The sequence below is a fragment of the Carettochelys insculpta genome, chromosome 5 (genome assembly GCF_033958435.1).
Source record: "Carettochelys insculpta isolate YL-2023 chromosome 5, ASM3395843v1, whole genome shotgun sequence".
Taxonomy (NCBI): Eukaryota; Metazoa; Chordata; order Testudines; family Carettochelyidae; genus Carettochelys; species Carettochelys insculpta.
The window spans coordinates 86637692-86662753 of record NC_134141.1 but is presented as its reverse complement, the minus strand read 5'-3'; the positions used below and the strand labels follow the sequence as shown (position 1 = coordinate 86662753).

Here is a 25062-nt window from a genome sequence, read left to right as displayed (position 1 = left end):
TAAGCAGGGGAGCTGACCACCTGTGCAGGCCTCTGGGCTAGGTGTGAGCGCGATGGAGCTGTGGCCTCAGGCAGAAAGGGTGGGAGCCAGGGCAGCCAGCCCTCTGCACCTTCAGGAGCGCAGTTTAATCAACCTCTAGCTCTCAGAGCTACATGGAGCATGCAGTGTGTTGCTCTGGCTGTGATTTAAAGGGCCGGGGGAGCTGGCCGCTGCCACAGAAGCAGCAGCAGCTGCCGTGAGCTCTTTTGACTCACCATATCCTGAGGCAAAACAAACAAGCAATCCAGTAGCACTTTAAAGACTAATAAAATAATTTATTAGGTGATGAGCTTTCATGGGACAGACCAGCAGCCCCTGTTGCTCTCCTCCCCGCACCTCGCCATTGAGAGGCCTGCAGATGAGGTTGCCAGAAGTTGCAAAGTTTGAAGGAAATGTTATGTTGCTTTAAAAAAAGTTTTCAGCTTACCATAGGCATACGTATATTTTCGAAAAATCAAGTTGTGATTTTAGTACTGCTTTAAATTGGCTTAATGTTGAACACTAAGCCAGATCCACCTGAACAGATGAACAGCACTGCAGTCTGTGCAGATTTATCCCTGCACTGGCACAGGGTCCAAGATGAGTTAATGTGTGTCTTCCTTGTTCAGAGGCTGCAGGAGTAGATACAGCCCCTGCTGATGGATAGGGAAACTCTCAGGCCTTTCCTAACTTTTGCCTCCACTGTATAGATCCTGTGTTGGCCCTGCTCCACCTGCTTCTGTTGTAGACTCTGCCTGTGCCCAGCATTCCTGTGGATTTGGCATAAAGGCTTCTTGCATCAGAGTTATCGTGCGAAGGGGCCATGGTACAATGTTGTGGAAAACTGAGAAAACGAAACCTTAGATTCTTGAATAGCAAGAGATCTGTGGGATTTTTATTCTCTGTTTTCCATTGGTTCTGATCTCAGGACCTGAAAATGCTGGGTTTAAAAAGACAGCCCACTAACTTCTCTAAGTGCTTCTTCAGCAGATGCCTCATTTTTATGTCATGATCACAGCAGACACAACTCAACCCACCCTCTAAAACCCCTCTTTGAGACCAAAGGCATCAGGAAACAGATTTAACTACAAACTTCATGGCACTCACGCTGTTCAACACTGAGGTCTCTGGGTCTCCAGCACAGCCTTTTTCCCTCCTGTAATCGTCCTCTCAGGACACTTACCTATAAATATTGGCCACTGTTGACTGCTTTCCCCAACTCTCTTTTGTGGGCTCTGCAGCTCTCTTTGGAACCTCAGGACTGACTACACCTCCCACTTCTGGGTTAGAAAAAACATTAATCTGGTTGAATAAAAAGCTTAAAAATAATAATATCTCTTGCTTACTCCTGGAGTGGTAACAGAATACAGACTAACACGGCTGCCTCTTTAACAAAACAAACCAGCTGTCATTTAGCACTTTAAAGACTAGCAAAATAATTTATTAGGTGATGAGCTTTCGTGGGTCAGATCCACTTCTCCAGATCAGATCTCTCATCACCTAATAAATTATTTTATTAGCCTTTCAAGTGCTACTTGATGGCTGGTTTGTTTTGTTACTCCAGGAGGGAAGACCCAATTTTGTAAGAGCCCAGCAATGCTTTCCTTCCTCATCACAGTCTCATTCTTAAACCCTCTTTGCTCAGGAGCCAAGCAATGACCCTTGCGGCTCAGCCCTCAAAATTTACAATGAGCGGTCTGGGTAGAGTGTTGATCCCAAATTTTATGCCCTTATGTCCCTGTACCAAGCAATGTCCAGTAGTTTTGGTATTTGTCTCGTATTTGTTCATACAGTTGTGCTTAACAATGCCTATCCTATAACATCTATCACACATTGCACATTATTGTAGACTTTCTCCAAACCAAGAAATCCTTGTTCATATTCTGCCTGAGAGAGGGTGATCTAGTGAATCACCAATAAAGTACAAGTGTCTGTTCATACAGGGTAAAGAGAGTAAACCCTGAGCATTTGCATGGGCTTGTCTTGGTGGTACCTTTCTTTGTCATAGTATACATCACAGAAGTTGAAATGTTCTCCTTTCTGATTTGTTTTTCAAAACATTAAAATTTTATGTCGGTAAAATGAAAGCGGATTAATAATATCTTTGAAAGGACAGAGGATTTTCCCTAATCAAATACAGGTTGCACCTCTCTAATCTGGAACTCCCTCATCTGGCAACATCCATAATCCAGCATGATTTTAGTTAGCCAGATGACCATTTATCATGGGTGTGGCAAAGTTTCCTGTGATCCCATAAAGTTTGTTTATAGCCACCAGTCCTGGCTCTGTGTTCTGTGCTGTTATTTAGCTCTCGTTTATCCCTAAATGTCTTATAAGAGCCCAGTAAGCAGTGAAAGGGTTGGTAATGTGGTAGACAATATTGACCTCCCATAGTCTGACAAATTCTCTCATTTGGCACCACTCAGATCCTGAGGGTGCCAGACAAGAGGTTCAACCTGTACATATTATAAACTCTAATTAACTTAAGTTACATGTTCTGTCCAGCAGCTTTTTTGTTGTTGCTACCTTTGTAGAGCGTTTTACTAATTTGAAAAGGATTATTTATAATATATGATTTTGTGGTTTTTGCCTAGATTTGACTTTTGTGACCGGTTCTCATGTGGGTGAACTGATAGTTTGGGATGCATTGGATTGGACAAGTCAAGTATGTGAATGCACCTCGTGGGACCCCTCTCTCCAAACAGTCACACAACAAGAAATTAAATTATCACAAAACCAACATGAAGTTTCAATTCATCATTTAACGTCTGATGAGGAGGTAAAAACTAAGTAAACCCCAAACATAAAAACCAAAACAACTCCTGCCCTAGGGTTACTTTGTAATAGAGGGCAGAGTGTTGTAAGTTAGCATTTTCAGTTTACTTTAGCAAGCAACAAGTGATTGTTTCAGGGTTACTCATGTCTTAAGAATTGGTTATTAAGACAATAATACTAACTTAAAGTTTTGCACATTGGGCTAACTAAAGGTTACAGAAATAGCCCTGGGTGACTTAAGTACTTCAGTACAGACAGTCATTCAATTCTCAATCTGAGAACTAGCAGACAGCAACAATGAACAATTACAATTCAAGTTGTTTAAATTGACAAAGGCTGATTTAATGTTTAAAATTTGTATTAAAATCCAAACCAGGTGGATACTTGTTTCAATGAAATGAAGTTACTCCAACCATTTGGAGCAACAATGCAAGATTTGCCTCATAGAACGTTTTAGTTATAGGTACTTCAAAAATAATAATCAGCTAAGTAAAGGGAATATTTACAGTCTGTACCAAACTATGAACATGTCTATGTGTGATAGTAAAAAAAATGTTCATGGCTTTGTTCCAAGAGTCTTGGCCAATGTAGTTGATTGAAGGGGTTGCAAAGGTGAGTCCAAAACTACAGAGCTTCTAGTAATGTGTCAGTGATAACAAAAGCATGCTCATTTTTTCCAAGAAACTCAGCTGTGGAAATGATTATCTCATTGACAGTAAGCATCCGCAAGTTATTGTTCATTGTTAGGACGCATTCTGTTAAATCATTAAGTTTTAAGCAAAAGGAGAATGTCCCTCAGATGGGATTGCAATCTGCTGAAAGGGAAATTATTTAAAAAACAAAAATCCCCTCCCACCCCCAAACAACACTGTTAGCTCTCCTTCCCCACTCCTTTCCTTTCGTCTCTCATTCCATCTCTCTCCCAAATCAACTTTTTTCTTCTTTTCCTATCTCTTCCCCTCCCTGCTGGTTGACAAGGCTCACCTCAGAGCAACAATATATTTGAATTTCAAAATAAAAGAGAGGGAGGGGCTGAAATTACCCAATATAAATCCAAATATAGCACAGGTCTCATGAAAATGAGAACCTTGCTAGGCTTCAATCAGGAGGAAGTGGATGAGAGGAAGGGCAGAGCTAACCCTCACGAAATCAGTTGCACAGTTCGCATGGATTCCTGAGAGCTCAGGATTTGGCCTGGAGGAAATAATAAAAGGGGTTTAAAATATGTCAAACATAATTTAAGTGCTTTTCCCTCATGGCAGGGTGGCCTAATGGCTAGGTGCCTTGCGGAGCCTTAGAGGCCCGGGGTGTGGGTCTGCCAGCCCAACCCTAAAGCCGGTAATCTTAGTTCGGGGCATCGCCCTGAGACTCTAGCTTCTGCTCTGTGGGGGGTTGGTTTTCCGGGCTTCTCTGCCGCCCCTGCCTGGGCAAGGGTTTGGAGGCTCCTTCCTCCAGTGGCCAACCTGGTGGCAGCTCTGCCTCAGCTGCTGCATGCATCAGAGCCAGCTCCCACCTCTTGGCTAGTCAGCCCCGAGCTGGGCTAGCTTCTCCTTTTTCAGACTGCCTCCAAGCCTGACACTGGCTGGAGGTGAACCAGGGTGGGGCTAATTGGGCAAAGAGGCTCTGTTTAACCCCTGCTTTGCCCAACCTTCCTCTTGCTCCCTTACATGTAATTATTTCCCTCTTACACAGCCTAATGTGAGAATGTGCTGTTTTATGCGACGTAAGAGTGAGAGAGCTTGAGGAGAAGCGTAAGATGAGCTCTGTACTTACCAGCTGGAAGAGAGGAAGGTAAAACAGGTACAAATGGCCATGTTGGGCCTGGAATTGCTTGATTCTGCCAAGTTTAGAAGACCATCTCCAGAAAAAAATTCTGGGAAAAAATTCCGAGATTGATCTGTGTAGTCATAGTACATTTATTGAGAATATCTGTGAATATGCAGAATAGTGCCCTCTGGCTACTAATGGCTGCCATTTAAGTGGAATACAGTGATTATGCAAACCAGCCATAACATAATGAAGGGGAACTGTACAGTTGTGTTAGTAATTGCACAGCATCCTTGCTGTTGCTCTGCTGTTATATTACCTCACACTGTCTGACACTGTGGGACTGTTCGGTAATATAAGTGCTGTAAACAACAGTGCTCTCAGCTTTTGCAGTACCTGTGAAGGCCTGTGAGGCAGGGACAATCTTTCATTACAGTGGCACATACTGACCAGCTTACTGTGGCTCAACTTCTTTATTGAGATATTGATGCCTCCGCAACATAAAGAATAATACAGGTTGAACTTCCCTGGACCATACCAACAGGATCTGACTGGTCCTAAACAAGGGAATTTGCTGGACCAGGCAAGGTAAAGGCCAGCCCTTCTTTTCCTGGCTGCTGGCCCGTGGGGTAGTGAGGGTCCAGCCCCCATGACACTGAGGGTCTGTTTTTCCCTAGTCTGGCAATGGTTCTGGCCCCAGCCTGCTGTATTTCCCTGTGCAGGCTCCTTATGCATCTCTTTCCTCAGTCCCTTCCCTTTTCTGGACTCTCTTTTTTCCCTTTGCGGTCAATACTCTTTATATAGCCCTTTTCCTCACGCCAAAAGCAGGTCCTCCTTTAACCTAGTTGCTATTGGGAGGTACTCACAAGGCCCTCTCTTCAACCTTTACTTTGTGAAAAGGCTCTTTGCATCTCTCCAGACAGGGGCACTCCTTCTTTAGGGGCCTGCTGTTCCCACAGCCATAACGTTTCAGGGCTGGACCTCCGGCCCTCTAGTCCCGGAGCACCTTTCCCATTTCTGGCCTTCTTTCCTGAGGAATTCTGTACAGCTGCTGCTGCTGTTGACAAGCTACTTGCACCTTACAGTTTTCTAAATACACTTGGGTTTTCCACAGTCTCTACTGGTTCTCCAATATCTATCCCCACATAACAGCGACCCACTCCTGTTGCTTTTTATCTCCCCTTTATGGGACCAGCAACCTGGGCATCCACAATAGAAGGGACAACTTCCCACAACAAAGAGAGCCTTTGCCACCCCTGACCTGAGCTCTTGTGAGGCAGTCTGTTACTGAGTCCTTATTTACTGACCCCTCTCTCCCCATCCTGCGACGTTCTCCACCAATTTGTGATAGGTTGCTCTACTCACCGCTAGATGTTCCTGCATTTTGGCGGTTCTGAGGATTAACTTGGTCAGGTCAATGCTCCTTTTGGTGGGTACATCCAGGGAAATTCTTCTCCACAGCTCTCTTGCGCCAGGAATTGCAGCTTCCTCTGCATTACTGAGTCTTCTGGCCAGGTCACTCTTGTAGTTTCCCCTTTCAGGGGAAGTGTATCAAGGCTTCTGTGCTCCAGCAGCCGCAGTAGTCTTCTGCTTCACTGTTGCACAGTGCCATTTTTGCCACACCCTGGCCCAGCCTTTACTCCAGGTCCTGGTTCATGGACTCTTTACACAGCAACCAATGTCCAGCTCCTGAACTTTGCTGCTTTTCTGGAGCCATTTCCCTACCTTCTGGCCTTCCCCTTTCCTCTAGGTTTGGCCAGTCTTCTCATTCCCTCCTCCCAGGGACTAACTCATTTCTGTAGCCTGCCCTTCAGGGTTTGTGTGGGGAGCACACCCTATTACAGTAAGTTAAAACGTTTTTGAATACAAATATTCCATAAAATAAATAGGTGGTATGCTCGCTGAGCATTTTATACCAGTGTAGCCAACTTGGAATGCAGCATACAGGGGAATTCAGGTATAATTAAAAGTACATTTTAGTACTGTGCTAATTTTGTAGTGATGATTTACAAGATCTCCTACCCGTTAAGCAATCTTCCTCTCTCATCCAGGAATGTCAAAGCTTTCCCAATCATTTGGTATGTTATATGTCAGAAGGCAGTGTATTAATGCAGGTTAAAAGGACAAGTTGAGCCTGGTGGCAGTGGTTTTATGATGCTATAGTACCTCTGGATATCTATTACACCAAGTAATAGTTTTATGTCTATTTCTGTATGATGTTCTATTGAATTTTTTTTTCCAGTGTGTGTTTGCTGCTGTTGGGAAGGGCATATATGTCTATAACCTTCAAATGAAGCGTATGATAGCCTGCCAGAGAACTGCTCATGACTCCACTGTATTGCACATTGCAAAACTTCCAAACAGGTACAAGTCATGGTAAATTTTGTAATGCAGTAAAGAAATGCAAGGCTCAGAAAGGTGGCTAGGGGTAATCTGCATGGCTACATGTAACTTCTCAAGGCAGCATAGGGTGCTTTGTCTGTCCTTGGCTATGGCTACACTAGCCAAAAACTTTGAAATGGCCATGCAAATGGCCATTTCGAAGTTTACTAATGAAGCGCTGAAATACATATTTGGCGCCTCATTAGCATGCGGGCAGCCGTGGCACTTCGAAATTGATGCGGCTTGCCGCCGCGCGGCTCGTCCAGATGGGGCTCCTTTTCGAAAGGACCCCGGCTACTTCGAAGTCCCCTTATTCCCATCTGCTCACAGAAATATTTGCATGGCCATTTCGAAGTTTTTGGCTAGTGTAGACATGGCCCTTGAGAGATAGAGAGCTTTGTTTTCTGTTTTGAAAATATACTATTATAATTTGATCTGAAATAATATAGTGGAGCATGCTCAGTACACATCTTCTAAACTCAATACTTTTATTTTTAAATCAAAATGTAGCAAAATAATTATGCATTATGAAAATATTGTCTTTTCACATTTGTTTTTTAATAAAATAAAACAAAACCACATGCTAAACTTAGTTAAACATTTGGGTCACTCAAAATCTGCCTAATTAATGAATAAATATTGAACAAAAATAATCACTCCCAGTCTGTATCATATAGTGTCAGGTTTCTACCAGGAGCTTAATATTCAGATGTATTACAAATCTATCAAAATAGAGCTAAGACAAGAACGCTGGTTGCCTTAGATATTTCCATCCAATAACTATGTTGCCATTCTCCAGAGTTGTTTTATGGAGATGTCTCTGATAAGGCAATATAAGGCCTTGAGCCTGTGAACACTTACCTTAACTTTAAGTATACAATTACTCCAGTGGAATGTGTCTATTCAGTGCTTAAAGTTAAGACTACACGCACCCATTAGTCTTTGCAGATCAAGACTTGCATTTGTTTTTAAAATGCAATGGATGTGACTGTAAATGTGCATAGTTTTATACTAACTTTCCTGAGTTTATTATCATTTATCCTATTGCAAAAAATCTTTCAGCATCATATTCAATACAGGAAACCCTCGATTTTATGGACCACGATTTAGCGGACTTTGGGGACAACAGACGTTCTCCCCTGTTGTTCCTGAAGCCCGCTTGGGTCTGTAAAATCCTAAATCCTCCCTCCTGCTGCCAAAAAGAGGGAGACTTACCGCTGCTACAATGCACAGTGGTGGGAGGAGTGTGCGTCAGCTTCAGCGGCTGCCTCAAGCCAGGTGCCTCCAGCCACACACAACAAGGCAGCTGCAGCCACACCATGGGGTGTGAGCTAGGGCAATCCTCCAGTGGTGGCTTTGTGGAGTGGGAGGTTTGTTTTATTTTATTTTATTTTTTGGTTGTGGGGGAACTGGGGCTGGGAGATCCAGAGGGCAGTAAACCCTCGCATTTAACGGACTTTTGGGAATCACAGACACCCCTCCCCCCATTTGTTAAATGTAGGGCTTATTGTAATAATTTTGAAGAATTACTGGTAATACAGTTACTTAGAATCTTGGGGGACTTCTTGTTCCTGTAGTGAAATTTTGTAAGCAGATCTGTGTTATGTGTCCATGCTGCTTCTGTTTCAATATCTTTCCTCATTTGGTTGGACAGGCAGTTGATATCATGTTCAGAAGATGGCAGTGTTCGCATTTGGGAGCTACGAGAAAAGCAGCACCTTCCAGCTGAGCCTGTTCCAACAGGTTTGTCAGTAGTTCCAAAGAGAATTGGGTATATGAAAAAGGTGTTAAACACTCATCCATACATGGACCCCAAAGTTGACCATGTGAGACTAGAAGCGCCTAAGAACACCACACAAAATGAAACCAGGTCATGCTTGCAGCTGAAGCAGCTTTCAAGGAAAATGCTGTTCTTCCATTATTTGCTCCCCCTTGGAATTTATAAGGAAAACCCATCAAGACCTTCAGGCATCTCCCCTCACCTACACAGTTCCTGCACTGAGCTCTGGCCAGGTAGACCCCCCCATATAGCGAGGAGGCTTGCTGAAGTCACAGGGGTTCTTTCCATTTATAGAGATCCACCACACAGTGCGCCCCTTCTACTTTTTGTTCTCCCTTAGGATCTGTGCTGGAACTAAGTACACTTAAGCATGTTTCTCTGTTCTTAAAAAAATGCACCGGTAGATCACAGCTTCCTCAGAGCATCATTCTGCCTTATTTTGGTTTTTTTCTACTCTATTGATTATAAACATTTTGCTATGAATATTCTATACTCTGTATTCAAAATCTGAGCTGTATTGCCTAGTTGTGATATATGATGTATTCCATGAGGTAAGGTTATTTATGTTCTCAGACAGGAGGTACATAATTATAATCAGGAGCAGGTGCAGATGCTACATGGGGCTACGTCATGGTAGGTGACTAGACAGAGCTGCTGTTGTGTGGCTCTATTCTTATTCCACTTCTCCAATCATCTCTCTCGTGCGGTAAGGTCTCAGAGTACGGGACCCCGCTCTTATGCGTCTGACCCTGATTCCTATTGTCAACCCTGTACCACGATTTCCAGTTCTGCTTAACTTGCTCCCCCTGCCCTGGCTGAATCCCCCTCAGCTGTGCATAGCCCCAGAGCGGCTCCCCACCCAGCTCCACTCACCCCCTACCCGCAGCTCCCCCTCACCCTGCATGCTCACGCCTGGCTCTGGCTTACCACCACTTACACGGCTCCAGCTCACCCGCCACCCCCTGGCCCAGTTTAAACCTTCCGTAAGCAGCTCTGTTTCAAGCCACCGCCCCGCACAGCTCCAGTGCAGCCCCCCTGCAGGCTCACAAGCTAGCTGCCTGCCTCCCTCCCCCCGTCCCTGCACGGCTCTGGTGCAAACCCCTGACTCATAAACTGCCCGCTCCCCGCCCATCCCCTGTGGCTCCAGTGTGACCACCCTGCCAGCTCACAAGCTGCCCACTCATCTGACATGGCTCTGGTGCAACCCCCCGCCAGCTCATTACCCACTCACGGCTCCGGCTCAACTCCCTGCCCCCCAGGTCACCACCTGCGCACAGCTCTGTCTCAACTCCACCCATCACCCCCCTGCAGCCCGAACCCGCCCCACAGCCCCAACCCACCGCCAGGCTTAACCCTTTCCAACTGAAAGCCCCAGCCCAGGACTTACCTTTCTACCACTTGACCAGCTGCAGCACATGTGTTCTGCCAGGGAAAAAGCTGGACCCCACTTACGCAAAATCCAGGTTTACATGAGGGTGTATGGAACGGAACCCTCACGTACTCTGAGAGCTTACTGTGCCAGATTCGAATTTGTCACCCTTCTTGTTGAGTGTGTTTGTTGGACTGATAGATGGTTTAGTGACAAAGTGCAGGTTGTGTCATTCGCTCAGGACTGGCATCTCAGCCACCCCCATGTCTCCCAGTCATAACACAAAACAAACTTCACAATATCACACTTGGTATTTCACTTAGACAACGTCTAGACTGTAGCCATACCTTGAAATAATTTATGCAATTTTGCCCAATGCACATAGCTTGAACTAATTTAGGCCATCTTATTTTGAACCCAGTGCTGTCCGAACAGCACCAAGGTTCGAAATAAAGGGCTCTTTCAAGGTTTCCACAAGAATCTAGTCATAGCCTCATTGACTGAAGACACCCTGTCCCTTATATTCCCATAAAGGAAAAGCTGACAACATTTTGTGAGGTTCAGAGAAAATGTAGCTGTCAAAGTCTTGAAGGTTCCACAAGATTCAATAAAGGTCCAGAATATTTTAGGCGGCTAGTGAAAAATGAACCACATGCAGAACACCTAAAACATTTGACTTCAGACATTTTATTTTCCCTTTTGTCACTAACAAGAAAAACAGCACCCTGAGCCCTGCACCCCACATGGTCACTTGGGTTGCCTTCCCCTATGTCTGGCCCTGCCTTCAATCTATACACTCAGTCTTTCTAGCTCTCCTACAGTATACTCACTGTCTTTTGGTGACTGGGACCTAAATGAGTATAGAGCAGCAGAGAATCAACCTGGAGAGAGCGAGCGCAGAGAGACTGCATATCATATGTGTGGGGAAAGAGTAATAGTACCAGGGCTAGAAATAATATCCCTGTTGTGACTTACAGAGTTACCTGCCTCTCATTGCTGAAGTTTAGGTTCCTTAAATGGAACTAGAAGGGAGGAATGAGGCACTGTTCTCTCTCTCCTCAGGTGAGCTGTGGAAAAATATTCACAGTTGTCAACAGCTAACAAGTTAGCTCAAGTTTCTGGTCCTGCACTTTCCACCTATACATTCTCCTTCCTCTGGGAAATTACCACCGGGGGGACTTAAGGACCAAACAAAGGTCTTGCTAACTGTTACTCTCGGGCTGCTCTCATCAGCTGTTGCTCCTGGATATTGAGAAGAAGATGCTGAAGTTGAATTTGAATCTACTTCTGCATATCCAGGAGGAACAGCTGATGAGAGCAGCCCGGGGGAAGCAAATAGCAAGAGCTTTTTTTTTTTTTTTTTTTTTTTTTTTTGTCGTCCGTAAGTCCCTCCGCTGGTAATTTCCCAGAGGAAGGAGAATGTATAGGTGAAAAGTGCAGGACCATAAACTTGAGCTACCTTGTTAGCTGTTGACAACTGTGAGTGTGGTTGCACAAATCAACTGAGGAGGGAGAGATCAGTGCCTTATTCTTCCCTCTTAGTTCCATTTAAGAACAAGCAATCCATTTCAGCAGCTCAGAGAAGAAGTAAACCTACATCTGTGTCTGATGAGTTCAGCTGAGCAGCTCTTCTCTGTGCTAAACCACCACTGTCTCATCTCATTTGCAGTCTAAGCTGGTAATTTAATTTGTCTACTATGACAGGCCGAACAGCTGAAGTTTCTGTGTCGTTTTAATGCAGAAATGTTCTATAATTCATTTATCATCTTTATTATTCAAATTACAATCACATCACAATTTTATGTGACAATATCCCATATTATAAGTATATGATTAGTCAAATATTAATCCAAGTTTTTGCCGAAGTGGAAAGAAGGAATTTCTCCTCTGTATATGTCCCAGGGTTTCTCAACATGTGGGGATTTGGAAGGGCTAACAAGCAAGCAAGCCAAACTGCTAAAAAGATGCAAGAAAGCACTACAACATATTCCTTGGAGCTTATTGGTGATTTGATTGGACATTCATCAGCCGTGCAGGTATGTAGAATTTAGCAAGAGAAACTAACTGTATAACCTATTAATGCTGTAATTATGGAAACATTTCTTCTTAAATATCTGTAATTTATGACTAGATGGTGCAGGAGATTGGGAATATGTCATGCTGCAGAGCCACATGAGGCCACAGCTTTAGCTTTGATTGGTTCATGGCAAGTTTCTCAAAAAAAGAGAAACCAAGTCTAGCCCACAGATGTCTGGGCAAAATGTCTAGTTATAATTTATTATGCAAAGTAATTCAAATCTGCTGGTATAAATCTGTATAAGATTTAGAACAATTACAGATCAATGAGGAGAGGTATAGAAATAGAAATAATGGAATAAATGGTAATTTTTTAGAGTGGAGATTGGTAACTAGTGGTGTTCCCAAGAGTCTGTACTGGGACCAATCCTATTCAACCTATTTATAAATGACCTGGAAAAAGGGGTATCCAGCGAGGGGACATTTGCAGATGATTCTATACTGCTCAAGATAGTTAAGAACAAAGCAGACTGAAGAGTTTTTTAAAAAAATCTCACAAAACTAAGTGATTGGGCAACAGAATGGCAAATGAAATTTAATTTTGATAAATGTAAAGAAATGCACATTGGAAAAAAGAAATCCCAGCTATACATACAATATGATTAGGGCTAATTTATCTATCAGCGCTTGAGAGAGATCTTGGAGTGATTTGTGGATGGTTCTCTGAAGACATCCACTCAGTGTGCAGTAGGAGTCAAAAAAGCAAACCATGTTAAGAATCATTAAAAAAGGGGTAGAGAATAAGACAAAATATTTTATTGCCTCTATATAAATCCATGGTATGCCCACATCTAGAATACTGGATATAGATGTGGTTGCCTCATCGCAATAAAAGGTATCTTGGCATCAAAAAAGTTTCAGAAAAGGACAACAAAAATGACTAGGGGTTTGGAACGTGTGCCATATAAGAACATAAGAACATAAGAATGGCCATACCTGGGTCAGACCAAAGGTCCATCAAGCCCAGCATCCCATCTGCCGACGGTGGCCAATGCCAGGTGCCCCAGAGAAGGAGAACAGAAGACAAGTGATTTATCTCCTGCCATCCATCTCCTGCCCTTGCTATGAAGGCTAGGGCACCATACTTTATCCCTGGCTAATAGCCATTTATGGACCTAACCTGCAAAAATTTATCAAGCTCTTTTTTAAACCCTAATAGAGTCCTGGCCTTCACAGCCTCCTCGGGCAAGGAGTTCCACAGGTTGACTGTGCGCTGTGTGAAGAAAAATTTCCTTTTATTAGTTTTGAACCTACTACCCATCAATTTCATTTGGTGTCCCCTAGTTCTTGTATTATGGGAAAAGGTAAATAATTTTTCTATATTCACTTTCTCCACACCATTCATGATTTTATATACCTCTATCATATCGCCCCTCAATCGCCTCTTTTCCAAACTGAAAAGTCCCAGTCTCTCTAGCCTCTCCCCATATGGGACCCTTTCCAAGCCCCTAATCATCTTAGTCGCCCTTTTCTGAACCTTTTCTAATGCCAATATATCTTTTTTGAGGTGAGGAGACCACATCTGCACGCAGTACTCGAGATGTGGGCGTACCATAGTTTTATATAGGGGAAGTATGATATCTTTTGTCTTATTATGTCTTATGTCTTATGTCTTATTATATGAAGAGATATTAGAGACTGAAACTTTTCAGCTTAAAAAAGAGGCGATTAAGTGAGGGGGTTGGGGGGCAGAATATGATAGAGATCTGTAAAATCATGATGGGTGTGGAAAAAGTGAATAAGGAAAAGTTCTTTACTTGTTCCCATAACATAAGAACTAAGGGTCAACAAATGAAATTAATGGGTAGCAGGTTTAAAACAAACAAAAGGAAGATTTTCTTTATGCAGCACATTCTAGGCCTGTGGAACTCCTTGCCAGAGGATGTTGTGATGGCCAGGACTTTAACAGGGTTCAGAAAAGACCTAGGTTAAGTCCATCAATGGCTATTAGCCAGTCATCATCATCAACCATGGGCTCAGTGCCTGTTGGTGTCTGATGCCTCCCTCACTATTTCCTTCCATCTTTCCCTCTCCAGTGTGGAATGGCTTAGTTTCTGTAAACTAGCTCTGCACCAATCTACCCATCTCTGTGAGGTCTGCTTCTCCTACTTGAACTGTTCAGTGTGCCAAAGACCAGGGTCTTGATTTTTCATTCGTCATTCATGCTGCGAATATGCCTGAATAGCTTTAGCTTGCGCTGTGTAACCTTCTGCATTAGGTTCTCTTTTGGCTGTATCTTCTTATATAATTGTTTGTTGGTGACCTTCTGCATCCACCCTATTCTCAGGATCTTTCTATAACAACTCCTCTTGAATGCCAATATTCCTTCTCTTTGAATCCTTTATCTCTCATATCTCACATCTGTACAACATGCTGCTGAATGCACACATTTTCAAGATGCTCAGCTTTGTTGCTAAGCTAATTGCTTTGTTTTTCCAGATCTTATCCATCGCTTTTAAGCTTGCTCTTGCTTTCTCTATTCTGTAATCACTATTTCCTTCTTACAGTCTAGATCATGCTAAATTGCTCCCCAGATACGTGAACTTCTCTACTTTTTCTAGTCCAATCCCATCTACGCTGATCTTCCTTCCTATTTCCTTTTCTTCAAATACTGTTTTATCAATGTTCAAAATCAGTCCGTACCACTTGCCTCCCTTGTGTAGCACCTGTACCATTTTCACCATCTCCTGCTCATCTTCCTCAATGATAACTATATGATCCGTGAACCTCAAGTTGTTAATTCTCATCCTTTGCACAGCTCTCTTCTACCTTTTCCTTGATCTTGTCCATCACTCTCTAGAAGAGTGATGAAGATACTCAGCGATATCATCTCTCCTTGTCTCGTACCTCTACTCGTTCTAAACCAAGCAGTGCATTAGCACTCATCTGGCCAACCCTCCTCCTCTATCTAGGCTTGGGACTGGCATGGAACCCCTAGAGGCTTCATGGCAGAGTTTATTAGCCAGTATGTGTAGGGAAAAGCTGAAAACGGATGACAGGAGAGGGATCACTTGATTACTTGTTCTTGTTCACTCCCGCTGGGGCACTGGCCGCTGTTGGAAGGCAGGAGACTGAGCTAGATGGACCTTTGAGCTGACCCACTATGATCAGGTTTTTTATGAGACCTTTACTGAGTCCTCAGAAGATCTCAAACTGGCATAGGGGCATATGCAGGTTCCATGCTCTGGCTTCAACTCCAACCCAGGAGGCTGTAATAAATACAACCTGTTAAGAAGCCTTCTGTCCTGTAAGGCTTACAAAATTTTTTTTTTTTTCATTCATTGACCAAAACCCATTTACAGAAATCTTTTGGCTATTGCCTGAAAGTAACGTTAGGGCTACATCTATACTAGAGAGTCTTGTCAACAAAGCAGAGTTTTGTCGACAAAACTCAGAGTGTCTACACACAAAATGCATTTTGTCAACAAAACTCAGCACTTTCGCTGACAGCTTTCTGCCTCTCCACGATGAGGAATAACGCCTGTCAATAAAAAAGCCACGTAGACACTCTGGGTGGCCTCTGTCGACAGACAGAGCTTCTGGTTCACCAGGCAGCCCTGTTTCCTGAACTTTCCATTGTCATTCTGTCTCAAATGGCTGGGCAGTCTGACCGCTCTGCGTCAACGGAGCAGATTGCTCTTCTAATCTGCTTTTGTGCATGGGTGTGATCCATTGAGAGAAGTTTTGCTGGAAGATGTCTTCAGACAGTAACTGCCAATTGACAAATCACTGTAGTGTAGATGTAGCTTAAAATGTTCTCATGTATACAGTGAAAGTTCTTATCAGGTACCTTTCGAGACTGCAAAAATTCATATTGGCCTAAAACTCTAGCCACATCCAACTCACAGCAAGCCACCAGTACTTCATGCAGAATCAATGACTGACATACCCCAAGGAACTGTTTGTTCTTCAGTGGATTTTAAAATATCTGTGCAATATTGAGATTGCTGGCTCTGTTTACTGCGGCATTCTGCATGAGCAATATTGCAGGTTTTTTTTAAAAGACTCCAAGCAGACTGGAGTTGTTTACAATGTAAAACTAATCTGTATGATGAAAGTTCCCAGTGGAACGTGGTGTTGTGGGTTTGATGTATTTTTACCTGAGAGAGCCCCCATTTCTGGTAACTGTTTGCTGTGCCTGTTCCAGCAGGCTGGGACAGAATCCTTTGGTTGAATGCTTCCACAGAACAGAAGCTTCCAAATCACTTGAGGATAATCAGTCCAGGATACTGCAACTCTGGATAGTTGTGTCTCCTGACATGTTCCTTGAACTGCTGCACTGAATTGGTTTTGAATTTTGACAGCTTGACATCTTCTGCTTTGCCATTCCTGGTTCTTTTTACTGTTTGTTTCTTGACTGGTGGCAGATTGTTGATAGTCCACAAAGAGAAGTCTTGAGGGGCTTCCCTTTTTTCACACTGTGTAATTGCCAGTAACACCATTTGCCAGCTCCAGTTGTTTTGTAAACTCCTTTTCTTCTGCTCCTAAGCAGTTGTGGCTAGAGCGACTTTCCTGTGTCAGTCTGTTTGTTTTGGCTAGACACACTTTGCTGCCTGAAGAAGTTGCCATCTTCTCTCTGTACAGCCTCTAACAGTGCTTAGGGCCCTCCAGCCCATTGACACAGGTACTGACATGTAATGACAGTGTTGTCCAGTGGGTAGAGCCTAAAAATCCAGAAACTTACACTCTTTTTCTGTTTCTGCCTGCTGGGTATTCCTGGGCAAGTCACTTCATTTCTGGATCTCAGTTTCCTCATTTGTGAAATGAAGATGACTTTTGTTAAAATGCTTTATGGGAACCAGAGGTGATTGTGACATGGCTTGTTTTTTCTGTTCTCTGCCTCACATTTTAGTAGCAAATTTGGTATGAAATCTCACATCCATGGAAAACATTCTGTAGTTAAATGGAGATATGTGCTGAAAATAAGCCATGCGCCTAAAGCTACAGGTGCAGCATGATCATGTGAATGTTTTTTGCTGCAGATGTTCCTGTACTTTAGTGAACTTGGACTGGTGACATGCTCTGCTGACCACCTTATTATTTTGTGGAAAGATGGAGAAAGAGAATCAAGACTGCGCAGTTTAACATTATTTCAGAAATTAGAGCAACATGATGATTTGCAGCTTACGTGCTAACTTGGTTGAGGTAAATATTTATGAGCTTTGTATATCTTAAGTATGTGTGTAAAGGAAATTGAGCCATTTGAGAAGTTTAAATATTAAAAACTGTTTGTGTGCCATCTTTTTACTGTCATGCAATAAAGGTAATGTATTCTTCCTCACTTTGAATTGCTAGTTGCTCTTATGCTATACAGTCAAAGAGACTTGTGTGCTTGAAGCAGTGGCTAGCTGCTTAAGCAGGAGTGCTATATTTGTTTTTTAAACCATTGGAAGTAATTGTGTTAATTACTGATTGTTTCTTTAAAAAAAACCAGGTGCTAAGGACCTAGATAGAAAGCTGCACTAGAGGGGCTAAAATTCTTAGTTGATTCACAACTGAAGTAGTTGGTTGTTGGGATTTTCGCCATTTTTTTAAAAAAAAACACAGCCACCATCACATGAAGGCTGAGGAAGCATTATTTAGAGGTTTCGTTTATATAATCTTGTAGCTTAAGGCAGACGTCAATGGCTTTTCTGACTTTGGTCAGACTTTAAATGGCGGTGGAAAATTATAAACATTAACGCCATAAAATAGGATGATGATTTTTTTTTTTTTTTTTTTTTAGTATTTAAAATGTTTATAATGGGCACAAAAAATAGGGGATGAGAAAAAATGGCCACTGACTCTTCTGTTTTGCCAACTCTGAGAAGTATAAGGCTGCTGGTAGCTCCCAGTAGTTGTGATCTTGAGGATTAATGCTCCCAAGAGAGTTTATGTAATGTTAGCATGTTAATATAGTTACAGATTAGAGCAGTGTTTTAATCTTTTCCTCATCTCAGTTCCTTTATTGACTAAAATCACTGGCAATCACTATGCTAGAGTGTAAGAACCTCCAAATTCAATTGAGATTGCAAATGGCTTGTTCAGCCGTAGAGAGAAATCCAGGGGAAATTTTTATTTTAATGGTTTAAATCCATTTATATCATGAGTAGCCTTGAGTAGAACCCCATAGTTTTAAAAAATAGTTTTTAGGGCATAGTGGTCATGCTACTTGCAGAAGTAGCAGTGCCATAGTTTTTCCTATACCAGCTCTTCCTTTGAATCAGGGTGGCTAGTTTTAAAGAAGAGAGGCCAGGTCTATGCCCAGCCTTAAAGTTGACTGTAGCAATTCCAGCTATGGCAATTGGGTAGCTGGGAGCGACTTATCTACAATAGACTTACCTGGCAATCCTCACTGAAGGAGGATGGCAGGAGGAACTCTCCTGTCAACCTTTCTTACTCCTCACAAGATTGAGGAGTACAGGAGTCGACAGCCGACACCTGATAGTTTGATTTTGCACATCCCTGCTAGGTGTGCAAAATTGAACCCCAGAAGAGATTTAAATGTCTAATTCTGGATTTAGGTAAGTTGAGTCTGTAAGTGTAATGAAAACATAAGGGGGCTAGATTATTCCTTCTTAGGGTAAAACTGGCAGGAGGTGGGTCTGACAGAAGAAATCAAAATGCCAACAAGCATGAGTGCCAAGTTTTGCTGACAGAAGTGGTAGTGTAGACAGAGCGTCAGTCCTTTACTGCACAGGATTGTCATTCCACTACTAGTTAACTTGTCTAACCTCAATTTGTTTATTCACTGGTTGAGGAAAGGATAGTGTTTTACCATTCATATGGACTGCATACTAAAGCTTCAGATAAACAGAACTAGTTGAGCTTTATTTCTTCAACAATTAACATTTCTACAGTACTGTAAGAGTTTGAAATTGGTATAAAATTTGGCAATTGGAAGTTGAAGTAAATCTTTACACAGAACAACTGTCACCTGAAACTTATACTGTATTTAACAAACTGAGTTAGTGGTAACACTATGAAGTTTCACAGGAGATCTCTTTCCCTCTCTCCAACAGAAGCTGCAATGAGAACCAAGTCTTTTAGCATATAATTGGTTCAAGATACAGCTATTACCAGAACACTTGCTCTTACAATGAAGAATGAAAACAGCAAACATTTAAAAGTATAAAACTTGGAGGTCAACTTATTTGAATAAAAATCCATTGGAAGAAAGTAATTAGAGCTAGAACTTTCGCTATTATCATGGGTAGAATGATTATAGAACAGTTCACCAAAACACCATTCTCCAAATATACACAAAGCAGCATTATAGTACACAGCAAACTGCCCCAATTATGACAAAAGTAAGGTTCCATTACAATCCTAACAAAAATATAGCTTATATACATTTCTCTGCATGGAAATTGTATGATGTTTCCCTTTGTTTACATAACTTGATACAAAACATAGAAAAAATGTTGGCACATTATGTAAGCTTCCTGCAGTAAACTACAATCATTGTCATTTTACCTCCACAGCAGTGTGTCTGTTTTCATCTGGTTTGCTACTTGATATAGCACAAAACAGAGGTATAGAGTTTATCCGGAGTTCTTTATTTTCTTTATGATCAATGTGCTACCTCTTTTATATAAAAGTCACAGCTTTTAACTCTTGACTGTAGCTTGGAGTGCACAGTGTTAAAATCAGTAATTGCTGTTAGCTGTTTTGCTAGTATTAAACAAAGTCTAAAATCTGAACTCAGGGTTTACACAAAGTAGTGATTAAAATGAGATGTATAAAAATATGCATTTGTGCTTTGGAAGCGTTACCATAAATTTCATATTTTAAAACTAATGAAAATACTATGTGCAGTTTTTAACTTATTTACATTTTTGAAACACTTTTTACATCATCTAATAAAACAGCATATTCTGTTAGAGGGAAAAAGCATAAGTTCTAATGCTGTTATAATTTATAACCTGAAAACTCTTAAAGCCACAGCTCTATACTATATATAGCACAACACATGGCCCTGTGTCCATAAAATTTAGATCAGTTTAATAAAATCTTAGTTGTTTGTACACACTGTCACATTTTATTAAAAAGGTTGTTAATTCTACACTGTATTGGCTAATATGTAAAATATGACAAAATGTCTCCTGGTAACCTCTGTATGATGGCACAGAAAAGAGTGAATTGCCCCAAGTTATATGAACCACAATAAATCCCCTTTATATAACAAATATAATTAAATTGATTTAATTTTAACAATCAAACATTTATATGGGAAAGGAGAGAAACAGGTTATGTCCATTATGACAGAGGTAAAACTATATTCAGTCTTTGATTAATAAGGAATGATTAAAGTTTGTAGGCAATCTAGTTTTCCTCTCTGAAAACAGTAGGTTTTACAATTTATCCTGTTTGTGAAGCCTTATTTGTTCTGCTTTGGAGTGTCTCTTTAGAAATACAGTTCTCAAAGGCTGTGGCTACACCAGCCCGAGCCTTTTGGAAGGGGCATGGTAATGAGCCACTTCAGCAGATACTAATGAGGTGCTTCCATGAATATGCAGTGTCTCATTAGCATAAAAGCCACAAATGGTTCGAAAGTGCCACTTTCAAAAACACATGACACCCATGTAGACAGGGGCCTTTTGAAAGGACCCCTGGACTTTGAAATCCCCTTCTTCCCATTTGGTTTTGGGAAGAAGGGACTTTCGAAGTCTGGGGGTCCTTTTGAAAGACCCTGTCTACACGGGCAGCGTGCGTTTTGAAAGCAGTACTTTCGAAACACGCGCAGCTGCCATTGTGCTAATGAGGTGCTGCATATTCATGACAGGAAAGCAATGTAGAGGACAAATTTATGCCAAATTATGGTGGTTTTCACTTTGTGTTTCATTAACCTATTTGCATTTCACAGGTGAATAGAGTTCACATATGAGAACCATTTGTACATAATGTAATTTAGTCATTAAATAAAATTGTTACAAGAGTTGACAAACGCACTAAACAAACCTTACAAATTAGCTTTAGAAATACCTGCTCTGCCATGAAAAGGCTAGTTCCAAAGATCATTCATTCATCTCCAGTTACATACCTTTATGAAAAACCATTTTGTGGAAGTTAGAGCATTTTAAAAGTGAGGAATAAAGTATTTTCTCCTTGTTGCAGAGTTTAAGTTCATATTAAAGGAGACAGACACCATGACTCTTGTATCTAATATAGTACATGATTCACAGTGTGACTGGTAGATCAAGAGGTCCTGTTGTCTTCTCTGAGCTTCAGTTGTTGTTGTTCTCTTCTGGAAGCCTGAGGCTCTTGCACTTTAACTCATCTAAAGTTTTCCAGTGTTTGTAGTTCTCAGCCAAGTGTTGCATCAAAACAGGTAGATGTGCAAATGCTGCAATGTATAGAAGAAACAATAGCATATCACAGCTTTGTACAGCATTAAGTGGTCAGAAGGATGGCACCAGCCTTACTTAGCCTATCACACTGAGGCTATGTCTAGATTACAGGCATTTGTCAGAATCCCAGCCCAGAGGTCTTCCAACAGAAGTCTGCCACTCCAGCAGCCTTTTGCCGACATCCCGGTCATCCTCGTTCCACGAGGAAGAAAGGATGTGTCGACAGAGGGTTTTCCCCAACATTTGGCCCCGCGTAGATGGCCCAAATGTTGGAAAGCCTCTCCCAACAGAACTGTTGGCAGGAGATTCTTTGTGCAAGTTGCATATCTTTTGCAGACAGTTCTCTTCAATCTAGACATAGCCTCAGGGTAAACTTGCCCTTCTTTTACTTGTTGCACCACTGTTTAGTCATGTCGAGGAAGACTGTGCTGTTTTTACAACTGTGCTGACTTAATAATTCGGGTACATGAACAGGAAAAAGCTATCTTAATTTTCATTTGCTCAGAGGAACTATTCTGCTAAAGGAGAAAGGTGGTGAAGACAAATTATTTTCAATCTTAAATCATTAAACAAGGTGAAAAATAGAATCATAGAACACTAGGGCTGGAAGGGACCTTGAGAGGCCATTGAGTCCAGCCCCCTACCCCAATGGCAGGACCAAGTACTGTCTAAACCATCCCTGAAAGACATCTATCTAACCTGTTCTTAAATATCTCCAGCGATGGAGATTCCACAACTTCTCTTGGCAATTTATTCCACTGTTTGACCACCCTGACAGTTAGGAACTTTTTCCTAACGTCCAACCTAAACCTCCCTTTTAAAAGTACTTGATTCTCAGAAATGATCTGCACTTGTTTTTTCAGAATAAGCTTCAATTTATACAACTTATATTTAGATTCTCCTGCACATGCTGTATTGACAAAGTTACTGAAATAGAAAACAGAAGGAACAAGGCTTAAGGTAGAGAATATCATCAAGCTTGTAACAGGGATTTGCTCTTCAACAGCGAAAGAAGAAAAGTGGAACTTCTTACCATCCCAGGCATCAAACATATCTGTTATAAAATAATCGATAAAGGAGATTTGAGACTTGGGGATGCTACAGGTATTTCGGTCAAATACTGGCATTACAACTGGTAGACCCTGTCTTTTCTCTTCATCTGTCTGTAGAAAACAAAGCTAAAATTAGCCTTTAAAGATGTGACATACGAGCATGAAGGGAAGCTGAAGATTAGGTGAATTTGTAAGTAGGCCAAACAATAAGGTGTTTGGTTTTTTTTAAGCCAATCACCATAACACAAAAATTGCACTAGTAGTTTAAGGTAACTAATGCCTTATCAGTTAAAAACACACACTGTGTCATTGGTTAAAGTTGATTAAAAGCTCCTAGAGGATCATAGTAATCTTTGTGGGGGGGATGGGGGGGACCCTACTTACAGTAAAGTTACTGAACCTGACAGTCTGTGTAGACCTGTACACCATCCCCTAGTCCAGCATCCTAGCTAGAAAACCACTACCAAGCTGGACCCGCAGTATACAAAGAGATACAAACAGTAAAATCTTCTAGCTTTTGCCCTTTTCCTTCCATGTAATTATAGTTAATACTACAATTTTTATAACTATTAAAAGATAGACGTGTCTACAGCTAAAGCCAGCTTCTGCCTAATAACGATAGTAAGTACAGTAAAATTCCTTTAATCTGGCACATCCAGAATCGGACAGGTGCCCAATTACCAAATTTTCCAGACTATTGGATGTCACCACCCTGTGCTCCTGAAGCTTCTTCACCCCCGCCACTCCTGCAGCTTCACCATGCCTGTACCCAGCTGCAGCTCACCTCCCCTTCCCCACGCTCCTCCTGCTTCCTCACCACCCCTGCACACCCTGATCCCTCCCACCCCCACCAGATGTGGACCACAATACTTGCATATCTGGGGGGACTACTGTATGCCAGACCATCAAATTTTGCCAGATTACCTCTGCAAATGGGACTGTTTTTGCAGATGCTGGACCATCAGGATATGCTAATCATCAGAGGCAAGATTAAAAATGGACTTGAATTGATGAAAGTATTGTAAAAAGTACACTGAAGTAAAGATATCATTACAATTTAATTAGTGCAGTAAAATTCCTCTAGAGTTAGTATCCAGAGGGTTCACTCCGTGGAATAAAGCAGAACTCATAAAACATTCTGAGTACTGTCACTCTGGTTTTCATTAATAACTGTGCCATATCTCCCATTTGGATTTTGACAGTTGAAATGCATCAACAATCGGTCTCCCATGCAGCTCTGTTTCCTAGAGCACACTATTGGGGAAATCACACATGGGAATGCAAAACATCATTTACTACAGCCCCGATTAACCATGGTGTTTTAAATGTTTTATGCTCAAACCAATGCAAATTGGGATGGGAGTTCAGCGATTCACTGCTAAAAGTTTCCACTAGTGGAATGGACCCCAACAGTTTTTAAAATAGTCCACAGTTCTTTGGAGGAAGAACTGAAGAGTATTTCATTTTCAGGAAGCTGCAGAAACTGTCTAGAGGAGGCATAATGGTATTGAAAGTTTGGAAGAAAATCAGAACTCTGGTCCCTATTCTGATGAATGTTACCATGGGAACTTGAGTGATCACATGTGGTTGGTCTTGCATCATATCTGCACAAAGACCTCCAATAGCAGAACGCTTCATAACCCCATTTGAGATATTAGTTGAAGTATGACAGAGGGGAAAAATATCCTCTACTGAATCACTGAGGCATCTCCACAGCCACACAATTCTTCTCTACCACCTTCATCTGGGAGATATGGTCTGACTGAGGTAAGTGGAATGGTGATTGTAATAATCTCTTGGACAGACTGACAGGGTGAATGAAGTAGAACAACTGAAGTGTTCTGTGCAAAATAGTTCCACATTGCAAACCTAATAACCCAACTCAGGCTGGCCTGACAGGGAGCAGAATGAAGTTTAAACAGCAAGACCCTAGCAGTAGGAAAAAGTAGATTAAAACAATTTCTGTTTTGACTCTATAGGAATATTTGATGGACTCCAAGATGACTAGTATAGAGTGGGTGATACAAGTGTGCTTTCATGTCAGCTAATGAGATGTAGTCAAACAAAAGACTATACCTGTGCAAAATATTCCTCTGAAATCCTCCCAGCCCATTCAATACACAATTCTAAAGGGCGGCATGGGTTTGCTACATCTGCACATTTAATCATCATGCGTTTGATCAGCGTCTGGTTCTCTGGAAAATTTTTTATGTTGGTTGTACATTCACAGTCACTGCCTTCGCTCTGTAACAAAGGAGGTCATCAGTAGGGTGGCAACATGAACATTAACAAGTATAAACACATTGTTTTACTGCTCCCTGAAACATATATAATTAATGTGCACCCCATGCTCTCCTAGATACATGGTATGCTCGTTTCTGAAGAATGGCCATGCTGGGTCAGACCAATGGGTCTAATTAGCTGAGTGTTCTGTCTTCTCACAAAGATACTTCAAAGTGATTTAAATTAACAGGTAATTTATCCCATGCTCCATCCCCTGTCATCCAGCCCAAG

General features: G+C 41.8%; 2 protein-coding genes across 3 annotated transcripts in view; one reads left to right on the top strand and one right to left on the bottom strand.

The window, feature by feature from the left end:
* Nucleotides 1-20738, top strand: part of WDR41 (WD repeat domain 41) — a 49236-nt gene extending 28498 nt beyond the window's left edge. The window contains exons 9-14 of the mRNA XM_074994249.1: nucleotides 2613-2797; nucleotides 6803-6924; nucleotides 8597-8685; nucleotides 11994-12127; nucleotides 17150-17312; nucleotides 19169-20738. Coding sequence (XP_074850350.1) covers nucleotides 2613-2797; nucleotides 6803-6924; nucleotides 8597-8685; nucleotides 11994-12127; nucleotides 17150-17302 — 683 coding nt within the window. The 3' untranslated portion in view covers nucleotides 17303-17312; nucleotides 19169-20738. The remainder of the gene's footprint in view (nucleotides 1-2612; nucleotides 2798-6802; nucleotides 6925-8596; nucleotides 8686-11993; nucleotides 12128-17149; nucleotides 17313-19168) is intronic.
* A 296-nt stretch (nucleotides 20739-21034) lies between these two features.
* PDE8B (phosphodiesterase 8B) overlaps nucleotides 21035-25062 on the bottom strand; it is a 117892-nt gene continuing 113864 nt past the window's right edge. For both annotated transcript variants that reach the window (XM_074994247.1, XM_074994248.1), the window contains exons 20-22: nucleotides 24625-24792; nucleotides 22530-22659; nucleotides 21035-21492 (exon numbers count right to left, since the gene is read on the bottom strand). In XM_074994247.1, the coding sequence (XP_074850348.1) occupies nucleotides 21374-21492; nucleotides 22530-22659; nucleotides 24625-24792 (417 nt within the window). In that variant the 3' untranslated portion in view covers nucleotides 21035-21373. The remainder of the gene's footprint in view (nucleotides 21493-22529; nucleotides 22660-24624; nucleotides 24793-25062) is intronic.